The 15060-nt window shown below is 40.1% G+C and overlaps 1 protein-coding gene across 8 annotated transcripts in view; it reads left to right on the top strand.

Moving 5' to 3' along the window:
- The window catches only part of sorcs2 (sortilin-related VPS10 domain containing receptor 2), a 403210-nt gene that overhangs the window by 331509 nt on the left and 56641 nt on the right, over positions 1 to 15060 (top strand). For all 8 annotated transcript variants that reach the window (XM_074699314.1, XM_074699319.1, XM_074699318.1 and 5 more), the window contains exons 6-7: positions 7720 to 7784; positions 14255 to 14373. In XM_074699314.1, the coding sequence (XP_074555415.1) occupies positions 7720 to 7784; positions 14255 to 14373 (184 nt within the window). The remainder of the gene's footprint in view (positions 1 to 7719; positions 7785 to 14254; positions 14374 to 15060) is intronic.

Raw genomic sequence — 15060 nt, 5'->3', positions numbered from 1 at the left:
TTACATTAAAGTCTCATATCTCTTTACAAAGTCGAGCTACGCTGCCGGAAACAAGGACAGAGAAATAGAGATGCTGAATTCTGATTGGTCTAAACTTTGAATAGTTCAGGGAGTTTAGTTTCTGCATGTTGACACCATAGACTTTGAAGTGAAGTAAAAGCATTTATCATCATGTAAGTAAACAATGTGAATAAAACGCTAGCTTCTGGTAGCATTATTTTGGTAAACAATGAGGCTTGAAGATTAGTCTCTGTTACCACCATAATGGGAAACAATGGAACTTGAACTGTAGCTTCCATTAGCATTGTATTAGTAAATAATGTGGCTAAAAAATTAGCTCCTGGTTGTATGATACCAGTAAGCAATTTGTCTGAAACATTGGCTCCAGGTAGCATTATTTCTGTAAACAACATGGCTATAACTTTAGTTTCTTTCATCATCATATTGGTAAACAATGTGACCAAAACACTTCTAGTTGCAATGTATTGGTAAATAACGTGGCTAGAATGTTAGCTAGTGGTAGCATAGACTGTATATAGAGTGGACAGCATGGCTCCACCATTTATCATTGTACAGTTTTGAAGGCAAAATACCTCCATCACAGGCGCAGCCATTGTAGCAGTTTGCAGCCAGAGTCTGTGCAGTAGAGACTGTGAGGGATTCTGGGAGAATCGGAGTGGAGCTGGGTGACAAAAAATAATAATAATAATTTTTTTAATCACTTCTTGACATATTTTACCTCCCGACATATTTTACAATCCTCGAAAAAAAATACCCGAGAACACCAGCTGTCGATCTTTGTTAAACGTTACATAAAGCCTTGTTTTTAACCACTTATAACTACTGAAAACGAAACTTTTTGGAAGAAAGAGAACGTGAATACAAGACAGCCAAATGATATCTTCAAATCACCGCAACAATCAGATGTGAGAAACATTTCTACAAGGTGTATTGATTTTTTAAAGTTTGACCACAGCCCATCTGGAATGGCTCCAAAGCCATATTTTTTAACCTATTATACTGCAGCCAGCCACCAGGGGGAGCAGTTTTTGTGGAGACCTCACTTTGAGTCGAGCAAGCGGACTTCCATTTTTTTTATAGTCTATGAGTGGTAGCATCATGTTGGATATCAGTGGGTCTAAACTGCTAGTTTCTGTTAGCATCATGCTGGGTAAAAATGCAGTTAAAATGTTAGCTCTCAGTATATTATTGGTGAACAATGGGACGACAACTGCAGTTTTTGTTAGCATTATATAGATAAACAATGTGGCTTGAACATTCCCGCCCATTAGCATTCCAAACCAGTGCTCTAAAGGAAAAGAAGCTATTTAAAAAATTTAAAAAATACATAAATCATTTAAAACCAATAAATTAATATTTTAGATCATGATTTTTTCCTTAGTTCATAGCTGATAACAACAGAATCATGTATGGTTAATAGGTAGTTATGGGAAATTAAAAACCCCTTTACAGTGTGATAAGATCCTGACATGAAATGTTCTTACCCCTTTGACCAAATGTTTGCTGGAAAGCCAAATCAAAGTCTCAAACCCAGTTTCCAAAGATCCATCGTTATCTTTTGTATGTGATCATTTCAGTAACTTTCCTGATGAGCTGTTCGTGCTCTGCAATGGACACAGAAATATCAGATAAAGACAAATCAAAGGTTTGAGTGTGTTCAAGGTGAAGTATGATCATGATCATAGAGTTTATTTGGGTTGTTTATTCTCGTATTCATAGCTTGATTTATCAGATATTTTAAGCATTGTCGTCAAACACAAATGTGATCTCCCGCTGAGTTTATAGATTTATTTTCAGATTACATCCTGATCCCATTTTACCTTTTTTACGCAGTATTTCTCTGACAATAAAACTCTACCCACAGCATCCCAGGTACTCATAAATCAGTTTAATGTTGGAGATAACAGGAAACTTCTGCTCCAGTTTTTCTTAAATTAGAAACTTGAATTGGATTTCAGTCGTAGGAGCTGCAGTTTATGCAGCAGAACCGTTTTATGGATGGATCTCGTGATAGTTTTGTGGTGCTAGTGACAGAAAAAGTACCCACAGCGGGCACAGTTATATGACCTCTTCCTGCACGTGTAGTAACTCACATCCCCCTCCTCGTTTTGTCTCAGACACATGTGTGTTTTCCTCTTTATGTTTAACCATACAGACGTTTACCATTCACAGTCTGCAGTCCTTCATGTGAGCTGAAGGTCAGGAAAGCTTTTCACATCCCCGTTAGTTTGTTTCCTCTGGCTGCAGATAGCAAATGAGCCGGTTCTCACGGCCAGACAGCTCTGATTTATACCGCCAACTGTAACGCACAAATCATCCACAGTCTGCGCTGTAAGGAATGAGAAGGTGAGGAGAGAGAGGGAGAGAAAAGGCCTGGGAAGAGCTGTGAGTGGTTTCTACTTCAGACTGAAATCAGACTTTCATAATCTGAGATTGAACTCTGTATTCATTACCTGACTGAAAATCCTGATTCAAGGTCACGATGAAACAGACTGGAGGTTGTGCTGTTGTCTTTGATGTCACAGTTTTATGGTCCAAACATTCCTGAAAAATCGTCACTGCTTCGCAGGAGGACTGTTAAGAGAGAAGGAAAATCCTGTTTTTAGGGTTCCCTTGGCTCTGAACGACGTCTCAGGTCATTGTTTAAGTCTATTTCCCAAAACAGTTGTTTTTTTTATTCATCAGTCCCAGCTGTAACATCAGCTTTATTTCAAGCATTTTTATTCTATCCATTCATCATTCAGAGGGAAAATTTATACTGGGAAAGAAATCTACAAAATGTTTTGTTTAAAAAAAATTAACAGCCCTTTAACTAAAATTAGAATAGAGACAATATAAGCAAATCACAGGTATGATAGGAAAAGAGGCAAGTTTTGTGAAAGAAAAAATAAATCTTAGAAGTGCTTATGTTCATGTTTGTATCTATTTTCAATTCATATAAGCTTGTCTAAGACACAGATGTGTTGTAAGGGGGTCTTACGTTTGACATCGAGGATTTTAGCCCATTTAAAAAAAATGGTTTATATCACACTGATTCTTGGTGCTTGTTACCCAATTTACAGTTTTAATGGACAAAAATTTCAGAAATTGGATGACAAACCTAATTTCTCTGGTTTTATATTGAAAAAAAGAGTAAAAGAGTGATTCACAGATTCTGCTCTAGCAAAAATAAACTTGAAGTATGACACAAAATAAAAGAAGGAGCAAGCCAGTGACCGGAAGACAGAGAGGGAGCAGAGCTGTCTGCTTGGTGTGATGGTTTGAAGCAAAGGATGGGTCAAAAACGAGGAGATTTTACTCAAAGAGAACATTTTCTGACCCCATGTCGAACAAAAGTTGTTTTTACATTATCAGTATCTTGATGTGCTTTTTAATGGAGACCCTAAAATCCCACTGAGACAGTTTTTATCTTGTGCACACAAGATAACTATCCCGCCGAAGATAAGTATCCTACACGCATGATGGTGATCACACAAATTAGGCTTGAACAAAATGGTTTCAATAAACCTCAACATAAATACACAGTAATGTAAGAACACTCTGACCAAGGATTAAAGATGCTGCCATCTACAACTCTGAAAAGATGTCAACCGCGGGCTGTGCCATCATCTGAGAGCTATAAATAAAGATCAGACTGCTATTTATTGTTGAAAAATGTATATTACTTTGAAAAGATATCACACTGTAGAAGAAAACCGGAGGAGAGTCAACATCAGACATTAAAAACAAACAGTACTGAATAATAATCTGACTTTCTGCTTGCTTCTGGAAAAAGTGGAAATATAAAGCATATCAAAGTTTATAGCATTTGGTGCAATGCAAGAACATGAAACTGATGTGAATACTAGGACTCACATGCCTGTCCTTTTACTGACATAACATTTTCCCCCAAATTCCATCATTCTTTAGGTTGAAGTTTCATGTTGTTCTGTGTTTATTTTCATAAAGTTAACATTTTCATGTGTCTAGTTGAAGCTAAAATTATTTAGCAGTGTTAATTTAACCCTAGCCTCTCCAAAACAGTGCTGTATTTTATCTGTGTCTTCCAGCTCATTCCCACACACACATTAAAGCTTGCACACAGAGCTGTGACCTGCTGCCCCTGTAAGCATGGACATGTCTGTGCATACATGTGCCCTTAGCGTGTGTGGTCAGAGGATACAGAGTTAGCTGGTTGTTAGCCACGGCCTTGCCTGTAGCCTCCCACTTAAAAACTCCACCAGGGAGCAGGCGCCTGGCTCCAGCTCACACAAATCACATTAAAAACACCACATTAAAAACAATCTGCTGCTGCCGGGGTGGTCCAGCCGAGTGGGCTCCTGCGGACCCTGTTTCTGTGATCCTGGGGCTGTAAAGTTTGTGTTTGTCATCCTGAATGAAAAGAAGCAGCAGTTTCTGAAATTGAACTGGCATCTCGCAGGACGACAACAAAAGCAAACGTTGGAGAGAGGAGATAAAAATGAGAAGCATGCAGATAAAAACTTAATCGAATGGAAAGCAGAGCTGGGATGAAACTGAATTCAAACCCAGGGAGGATGTTTCTGCAGCATGCTGGACTTCCTCCTTCTTTTGTTGTCTCTGTTTGTCTGCACAGCTATCTCTCTATCTCTCATGTTTATCAGTCATTTCATTTCCTCTGCTTCCCCCCGCTCCTCTCTGTGCTATGCTTTCACTTACAGCAGGAAGTCCAAACACTTAGTCAGTGATGAAGGTCCAGAGCTTGAGAGGGATGAATAAATGATAAGAACGTCAGTGCAGAGTGTGCTTTCACCTTCAGTCGTCCATTTGCATTTTAAGCATGCTGACACTTAAATCCAGAATGAAAAGCACTAAGTTTTTCATTTTGTTGAAGGACACTCCTGCAAAACATTCATTGAACCTTTTTTCCTCCCTCATACCCAACTTTTTGGCTTGACCCTGATTGCAGTTGAACAGATGATTCAATTACCCAAACATTGGTCAGAATGTCCAGAATAAATCTGGCCTGAGTGGACTCTTAGCTTACAAAAAGGAAATTAAAATCCAGCAAAAATTGATCCTTCAAACCATCAAACCAGCTAGTTATCTCTTGCATATCCAGAGCTGGGGGTAACAGTAGGCTAGTCAAGTCAACCTGGACATCCCTCTCTATGGAAATGTTTCCCGGCTGCTCCTGGAGGATTCTGCTGCTTACTTATCACAGCCATGGATGAGAGGCTAATTTAGCAAGTTTCTGATTATCAAGCTGTTAGCAGAACACTAAACATTAAAACATTAGTGGGACAAACCACCACAAAACAAGTCTTTGGAGTCAGTCAAACTCACCAAACACACAACAAAAGCAAGTGAACTGGAGTCAGTCAGCTTGCAAGCAGACTGTAAACTAAGCTAGCACACAGTCGCAAGTGCTCTCTGAAATCTATCCCAAGAGTTCAGCTTCATGAACACACTCAAAGTAGATTTTTGTCCCAAATATTTCACAGGCTGATGGTATATCCTAAAGACTTGGGATCTGGTAGCTGCTGTTTGCATCATATTGGTAAACAATGCAGCTATAACAGCTTCAGTTAGCATCGTAATGAAGCTACAACTTTGGTTTTCTATTAGCATGCTAATTTAGCAGTCCAAACTGGATCCCATCTAGTAGTTCTAGTTTTTTTCAAAGTAGATTGGAGTTACATGAATAAATAAATACATAGATAAATAAACTAATCATCATCAAAACTAAAATGTTTCACAGACTGATGGGAGATCCCAAAGATTTGGTTGACTTACTTCTGCTTACATAAAAAAAAGAGAAAAGAATGACCTCAAGTCCAGGCAACTTTGAGGGGCAACTCTATTCAGCTGCTTCTATCTACAATCGTATCCTTTCTTTCACGACCCAGAGCCCATGAGCAAAGCTGAGGTAACCATGGACTTTCTGGTCAATCAAAATCTTTACCTTCAAACTCAGCTCCCTCTTCACCTCAGCAGTCTGCTACATTGCATGCAGACAGCTGATACGGCACTGACCTGCCTCACCATCTCCCTCACTTAAGGAAAAAAAAAATTCAAGAACAAGAACTTCAGATACCATATTGACCTAAACTTCTTGCAGTCATGTCAAAAACTGATGAAACTGCTCTAAAACTCATGTTAGGAAAGTTTGATTTGTGTTGGCACCCCTAGTGGACTAACGTTGTACAGCTGTTGGGTAATCTTATACTGTGCCAACACAGGTTTGAAAGGCTCAGCTTCCTTTTTGGTGGTCTCTTTTGTGGGTCATGTGGTGGCATCAGAGTTCACATCAGTCTGTTTGATAATCTGATAAAAACTCTTCAATGAAGCTCTAAAGAAGACAGATAATAATTTATGTATTTTTGCAGTTATGCTCATTTGAATTAATGCCTGTCTATCATCTCTCGAACTTCTGTCTAACCTCTGTCATCATCTTTTTGTCTTGTCTTTGACATTTTTGTAATTTTTTGTCTTCCCTGCTTTGATCTTAACAGGTTTCATTTGTTTTGTTTATTATATTCTGTTTCTGCGCTTCCCCATTTTGCCTCGACTGTAGAAGAAGCACTTGGTCTCTCTGTCTTTAAGAGGCTACATAGTTACTACACAATGCTTTTAATGCTGTCCGTTAATGTAGATTTTAAGGGGAAAAAACAGCAAAGAGTGAAATGTGTCACGTTGTCCACAAGGGGGACTGAGAATTCCTTACTGGAGCTTTTAGCTTACAACATATCAAGAAACTTCATCTGCTGTTGTCCATATGCATTCACTCTAAAGTAATATTAGTTTGCATAAAGCAATTTAGAATCTAATCAGCAGAATCTGTTGGTGATGCTAACATGCTAACATTGTTGTTGTACCTTGCTTTGTTGACCTAAATGATACAGACCTAAATCAAATCACCAGTTTTCCCTCAACTATTGGGACAAAAAAAAGCTAAAATCTTTCCTGAAGTTTAAAAACAAGGAGATATCTCCTGTATTTTGGCCCAACCAGAAGATTTAGTCCTGAAGTTTTCAGCTGAGGTTCAAGCTAGCCCCGATCTTTTGCTGCACGGCATCCTCCACTCTCCTCTTCATCTCTCCTCCCCTTCCCTCTGGATCAAGGTATTAAAACATGATGAAAAACTGAAAGGTCTCCTGGGTTTGCGTCCCCTGCTGTGAAAATAACAGCTGTGAAATGTCACATAAAGTGGATCAGTTAATTTTTACTGCTCTCATCACCTGTGAAGCTTGAAAGGAAGCTTTACTTTCCTTTGGTGCAGTGAAGTCATTGATATTGAGTTTCATGAATTTAATAGAGCCGCAGGTTAACGGCTCACGCAGATCACATGAAGAAGAATGACCCGTGCTGCTTCCTGTGGCTCTTCCTGTGATCCCCCCCTCACATACCTCCACGTCTGCTAATTGCTCGTAAAGTCTCTTTATTGGCGAAGTAACGAGGTTTTAAATCTCCACTCTATCTTTACAGGGCTGTGGAAATTTCACAGACTCCACTGCTGCTTAGTTTACAGCTCACCAAAGGGCACAAAGAGCAAGTGTGCTGCTGTGTGAGCCAAAGGGGAAAGGGGGGAGGAGAGTTTTAGAGATTTTTAGGCATGTTAAGTGAGTTACCTGAGCTCAGTTTATCCACTGGGAGATTAGGAACATCCAACTTCTGTTTATTTGTGTCCCATCACAGGTCAGACATGTTGATGTTGAAATGTTCTCCTGTGTCTTCCAGGTCAGTCTCTGGAGTTGATGTGGATCCTGATGTGGTGCACATGGAAATGCAAGACACAAGTGGAGGTAAGGGGATACTCAGTCATCTCATTAATCTTTCATAGGAGTCCTTTCTGATTCTTCTCAGGCCTGTTTATATTAAAAAAAAACACTAAAGGTAATACTATTTAAATCACCACCATGGCTGTTTTTATGCAGAAAAGCACTCAGATCTTTCTTAAATTTTTTGGACTCAAATGACCAAACTTTGTAATCTTTCTTGTCTTGAGAGCATCATTTTGAAGTCAGTCAGCATACTGGAATTCTGTTTGTGTTGAGTTTTTTCAGGCACTGAAAACCACTCAGACAGAGGGCTTCCTCACTTGTTAGGCCTCCCTCAGCACCATGTACACTGCAAAAAACTGAAATCTTATCAAGTGTTTTTGTCTTTTTTAAAGTAAAAATTGTCTTATTATGCTCGATATGAGCCACTCTCAACTTATCAATCCAGAAAAATGTCTTGTTTCAAGTTATCAGAGTACAAAAATGAGGTTTGAATCGCTTGTACCCAGTAAAAAAATCTGCCAATGGAACAAGAAAAAAATTGCTGGAAAATTTCCTTGAGACTAGAACAATGTCTTAATACAAGTAACTTTTCTCTTGTTCCATTGGCAGATTTTTTTTACTGGTTACGAGCAATTCAGACCTCTTTTCCGTCCTTAAATTACTTTAAACAAGACATTTTTCTGGATTGGTCATGTGAATTTGGCTCATATTGAGTCTAAAAAGGAATTTTCTACAGAAAATAAGACAAAAACACTTGATAAGATTTCAGTTTTTGCAGTGTAGCTCCATCTTCTTGTAAAACTTCACAGATTAACCAAATCATTGCAGTCCATCCCAGCTCTGGCAAGTTGGCGCCCATCAGATACGCATGCTTCCAATTCTGCCAGATGGTACAGGAAGTTGTGCCTGGAAACCACCAAAAAATGCAGAGTGACTTTCACAATAATAGCATGTCAAAACCAGGTTGTATTTATCTTGACTTCAATAACAAACCGACACAATGAGCAGAGCCAGGCTAGACGTCAACAGGTTTGAGGTTTTGCAACCCAACATAAACGAGGAGAGGATCAGCATTTGGGTGGGAATTCAGCAAACTCCTTGGTCTGTGACTCCAGCTGTCCAGGTCCTGATACCTACTGGACTGAACATGCAGCTGGTGTGAGTTGACGAATGAGAGAGCACACAGTCAACACCTAATGGAGTGGAGCCAGACCAGAGATGCATCTGGTGTATTTGCAGCGTCTCGTACTCAGTGATCCTCTCAGATTATACAAGTCCTCATTATATTAAATGCACTCAAAGATGTTTCCCAAAATCATCTTTCCATCTGGTTGTCACATGACTGGTAATTACCCATTTTATGTCATTGTTAAACATACGTTACACATGAATGTTGAAAGACAGTGGTCCTCTAATGGGGGTACATGTACCCCCCGCTGCGTTGAGTCAGTGATGACATTCTCGACTGACGTCATTAATTTGATGACGTGTGACCACCACCACTGCTTCTGCCCCCAGACCCCTTCAGGGAGACCTCCAGGAACAGGGGTCAGGGTGTCGAGGATGAGGTAGCAGGGAACAGCCAGGCAGGGCCAGAGGAGGTGGATTACCAGGGAGAGGCAGCAGGCCCCTCAGGGATTGAGTGTAGAGGTTTGTTGAGGGATTAATATGGACACACATAAAGTATTGCCAACTTATTTCAAAGATTTCTGTATCGATGGATTTCTTTGCAGTGACGCACGTCAGTGCATCGCTCCTCAGCTTGTCAAAATAGTCCAGCGTCCAGCCTCGGGCGTGATAGGCATTTAAATTCGCCAATTCGTGTCCGGTGTGGCCGCAGCATGAGGGGGTACTTGGCAAGGAGAAAAAAACATATACATCACTAAAAAATGATGAGAATTGAATTTTTTTCTCTTTGTTTATATAGCACCATTTCGCTGCTATAGTGTTCTCTGTCCTGTGTTCTTTATACCTCTGTCGTTTGTGTGACTTGGGAAAAATTCGCAGCTCTTCAAAAGAGTGAAATGTTCCCAGTTTTGAAGTAAAACTTGGTCACAGTAAAGAGCAAAGCCAGGTAGAGAAACTTAGTGACTGTGGGTCTTATCATCAGATATTAAGATCAGCGTTAGAAGCTAAAATAATGTTAAACTGGGCATTTTGGAGACTTTTCCACATCATGATGATGTTAGCTTAGCCTGCAGGATAAATGCAGCTCATACTAAACATGACTGCTGGATGTTTTTCTGTGTACCAGGGTGTCGATGAAGTATTAACAGATAGATTATGGAGGGGTGTCAGAGGCTCCTCTGGCCAACAACAGAAAATCTGGATTATCATATCAGCTGAGTGACACATGGACAGGTTAGTGCCTAACTCCTCACCCAGGGCCAAGAGGGTAATGGAAAGAGTGTGTGTTAAAGATTGTGTGGTTGTAGAGGTGTGTGTGTGTTAACTCTCTCCCCAACTTTAATAAATCGGAGCAAGCTGAGTCAGAGATGGTCACTAACATCTTCAAACAAAATACCACCTCTGGTTAAAACAGCGATGTCTTTTTTGCTTGCAGATTTTATTTTAGGTCAGTTTAACCCAAAAACTCACAAACAGCACCTTCCTCCCCTCTGTGCTCACCACAGGAGGTCCGTATTCAAAGTGACGAACCACCCACAGAAAGAAAGATGCTCCCTGCAAAGTGAAAGCTGTCAGCAGGAACAAGTCTGCCTGTGTTTGTGGAGGGAGGAACGGGACAGACTGTCTGACTGGGCCGGCTGCCCAGGCACGAGAGCCCATCCTGGGGCTATGTAGCGACACATGGTCCCCCCCTCCTGCTTCACATCTCCTCCCTTTTCCTCTCCTTGTTTCCGTGCCCAGATAGATAGACGGATAGTGAAGGGGTGTTCTGGAGCGACCAGGCATGCCCGACCAATCTGTTTGCTCCGTGCTCTGCACGTGTCACATGTGGTGACGCCAAGGTTAAACGGCTGTACTCTGCGAAGAAAGACAAAGAGCTGAGGGAGTCTCTGCTGAGGCGAGGGACCCTACTAGGAGGGAGAGGACTCCAGAGGAACTGAGGAGGTCGATTGATTGATGAGCTATGTGTGCAGGGAGTGTGTTTGTGTGTGTGTGTGTCATTAAGGGGGATTTATGTGAGTGTACCCTGTTCAACACTACAAACCTCAGTGTTGAATCTGCAGAGTCTGATGGTGTAGAAATGCAAAAAAAGAAGAAGAAACATCCAAAGCTCTCCTGGAAATAAGAACTTTTAATTATTTGTGTGGCTCTGTCAGAGCATCTTGATGAAATATCCAAAGATTTCTGCTCCCTGTTCATTTATAAGTTAGCTCTGACACTTCTCTTTTCATACCACTTCAGCTGCACAAAATATGAGTGTGTTTGCAGGTGTGTGTGTGTGTGTGTGTGCCCCAAGCTGGAATTGAACACTTAGCCCAATCTAATGGTTTTTTAATGAGTTCCCCGCCGTATGCTGCTTTGATTAAATGTCCAGACTTTTCAATAAATTAGCCAGTCCATTTGTTGGATCAGAGACCTCTTCAGCTAAGACGGAGCAGAGAGGGAGAGTATGGAGCCACCAAAGAAGACGGACTATGCTAAAGGTTTATTCTGTGTTGCGTACTTAGGTAATAATGATGATGTCATACTGAGTGTCACAGGTACCAGTGATAGCGTCATGCTTGTCCAAGGAGTGGATGATATTTAAACAACCATTCTTCCACTAAACCTTTATCTGGTTAGATTGAAAAAGGCGTTGGGTTTTTTTAAGTGTGTTAAATAAAATAAAGAGACATTACGTGCCATTCCCCTTTTGAAGCATGGAGCAGAACTTTTGTTGGCTATTTAACGGATACTAAAATGCAAAATGTCAACTATAGTCATGTTATATTACAACCGTAAGGCTGATCCAAGACGTCTTTACAAGACCTGTTCCCAATGTTTACTTAGACTGATTCAAAGGTAATTATTTCTTTTAGTTACTCATGCTCAGATAATGATAAAAAAAGGGTAACGCTTTGTATTAAGGTCCTGTAATAAGCATTAATAAGACCTTTGTAAGTACTTATAAGATTCTTATTAACATTATCATTTGTTTTAAAGACTATATAACTGCTTAATAAGTGTTTAATAAGGTCATTGTAATAGTTAATACAAGAAAACTTAAGCTATAATGTATATGGAACCTAACCCTAACTCTAACCCTAACCCTCTTTGTTTTTTATCTTCTGCTTTTGTCTCTCATGAGCCCTACCCCAGCCCTTACCATAAACTTTACCTTTTCGGGGCCCCATGCCTAAACCTAACCCGTAGGGCCTCACGCCTAACCCTTACAATGACCTTATTAAACACTTGTTAAGCAGTTATATAGTCTTTTAAACAAAAAATAATGTGAATATGCATCTTATAAGTACTTACAAAGGTCTTATTAATGCTTATTACAGGACCTTAGTATAGAGCGATACCAAAAATATTTTAGAATTATTTCTGCCTTTAACTCTACCAGTGGATTCAACTTTAGTTAATCCCAAAACAAAAATATTCTTTCATCTGTAAAAAGCATTTTTCCAAAGTTGCTTTCAAACGGCAGGAACTTTAACCAGGAACTAGGAACCTTTTGAGGAGCTTTAGGTGCTTACTGACCAGAAGTACCAGGAACTAGAAGTCCCTGGGACCACTAGTCCATGAGCTAAATAGTACCTAATAGTACTGAGTCTCAAGGAAACTTCATTCAGCAAAAATGACGCCACAGAAAGAGACAGACAATCCATGTTGCTCTGCAGTTAGCCTGTTAGTATGAAGGATACTCAGCCTGCAGGATGCATCCTTCTCAAACAGCTTCAGATCATCATTTAATACTTATCTGATGAGATTATGACACATGAATGGAACTAAGGTGAGTTCTTGAGGGACTTCTGTGTTTCAACAGCTGTTGTAAACTGGATATCCACTGACACGTTCAGCTGAAGGTCCCCAGTTCACAGGGTCACTCTTTAAAATGTGACATGGGGAGCAGTTAGAGACACATTCACACTTTCAGCATCAAAGAAAACCACTGTTTGGGATCTATTAAACCAAGTCCATCACAGTTGGGGGTCACCTGTGCCTGTTCCTCCAATCGGAAACACCCAGCATTGCAGGCCCCGCCTCCTACAGTTCCTGAAATCTGGAAAGTATTACTTTAAGATCGCACAGAGACTGGTTATCTTGCAGAGTTACATTTGATAAGATTTGCCATGGGATGTTGAGCCCATCGGTTCCTGCTGAGCCTGAAATTTTACAGCAGCTCAATTAGCATCTTCAGCTATCAGGCAGAAAACCAGGGGATAACTCTTTGACTATTACTTCACAGTTTCTGAAATCTTACTGCGGAACCCCTTCAGGGACAGACCTTCATGTTAGACAGCAAACTGCTTTTTTAACCAGAAAAAGATGTTACAGCAAAGAACAGGGAAAGGATCTGAGCCTGCAGGTGTTATAAACAGGCTCTGTCAGCTGAGCACAAAACATCGAGCAGAAAATACATTAAAAAAGAAATAAAGACCAAAGAGCTTTGCCTCAAAAGACCCTGATTGTTTTTAAAGATCCATCTTCAACTTCCCAAAACAGCTTTCATAATCTCTTTTTATTTTCACACTCTGTTAACTTTCCTTGTCCGACTAGTCCGTGGGCTACAATCTGAGCGTCACACCTGATATCTCATTTTATAATCATATTTTCATAAAGATGGTTTACCACACCTCTTCCCTGGAGAGCTTTCTGATTTAGGTCTGCCTGCTGTGGGATTCTCTAACAGTTCCCAAACCCCAGCTGTTTGCATTTAAAGACAATACAGTGGTTTCATCCTCTTTGGTGAGCTTTAAAGTTGTGTCTGTTCTTTGTGCCGGCTTTGTGGTGTGAGTTAAATGAAGGGTGAGGAAAGGATTGCTTTAAGTCACTGCAAGGTCAGATCTAGTCTTGCAGAATGTGGGTTTGTGCAGTTCATGCCTGCTGCAGAAATCCACCTCAGCACATTAAATCTCTTGTGTGTGTGAGTGTGTGTGAGTGTGAGTGTGAGTGTGTGTGCACTTTCTGTCTCGCCAGCATGTCACCTCTGGGAGGAGACTAACCGCTGAATTTAAGCAGCAGTGTTGCTGATGCAGCTGCTGGTTGGAATTGAATACCGGTCGAGCTTTGTAACAGACGCTAACCTCTGTGTGTGTGTCTCTGGGAGGATAATCCCTGCTGACCATTTGGATGCTGAAGCGACTGAATGTCTGCAGGGATAATGTTGTATCTGAGAGAGTTAATGACGTCTTAATTTGTAGATCCACCTGGTTTCCTCTAGAATTCTCATCACTGCATCAACTCTGTGCTGCTTTGTTTGAGAAATGTATCCGATGCCTCTCATTCTGACTGTTTTTCCAGACCCAGATGCCTCATAAATGGATAAAATACACACCTTTGTATTTGATACTAACTTTGTATTCTGTATGTCACTTCAGGTTACCTGTACGTCACCTGCCTCATCCAGAACTGCTCAGACAAAATGGTGACGGCTCAGTTCCTCGGCAAGATTGACCACAACTCTCTGCTAGTTCAGGACGAGTACATATTTGTGAAGGTAAGCACATCACTTCAACTGATGGGGAAAGGAGGGAATAAGAGCCTGGGTTAAAATGTTTTGTTTTTCTTGATTGAAGAATTAAAGTATCTAAGTTATTGCAGCATCTGCAGGAGCACTGCAAAAAAACTGAAATCCTATTAAGTGTTTTTTTGTCTTTGTTTTATTTTAAGTAAAATTGTCTTATCATACTTCATATGAGCCACATTCGCCTGGCCAGTCAAGAAAAATATCTTATTCAAAGTTATTTAAGGACAAAAATAAAGTCTGAGTTGTTTGTAACAAGTACAAAAAAATTGCCAACGGAACAAGAAAAATTTGCTCAAAAATTTGTTCTTTCAAGTGACTTTCCTCTTGTTCCATTGGCAGATTTTTAAAACTTGTTACAAGCAATTCAGACCTTATTTTTATCTTGAAATAACTTGAAACAAGACATTTTCTAAACTGGTCAGGGGAATGTGGCTCTTAATTAGTCTAAAAAGACAATTTCTATTTCTTTTTCTATTGAAAAAAAAAAAACACTTAATAAGATTTCAGTTTTTGCAGTGAGAAAGACAACAGGTCCAAATATGTTTTTTGGTTACTACCCACTGCTTGTAACCACAGGTGAGGGTTGGAACATGGATTAACTGGTAAATTAGAAGCCTTGTCATCTGGTTCAATTCCCTCTTCACCAAAGCAGAGTGG

Source organism: Halichoeres trimaculatus, unplaced genomic scaffold (genome assembly GCF_033239565.1).
Source record: "Halichoeres trimaculatus isolate MK-OKI-2021-1 unplaced genomic scaffold, fHalTri1.1 fHalTri1_scaffold_22, whole genome shotgun sequence".
NCBI lineage: Eukaryota > Metazoa > Chordata > Actinopteri > Labriformes > Labridae > Halichoeres > Halichoeres trimaculatus.
This window is presented reverse-complemented; position numbering and strand designations above follow the sequence as displayed.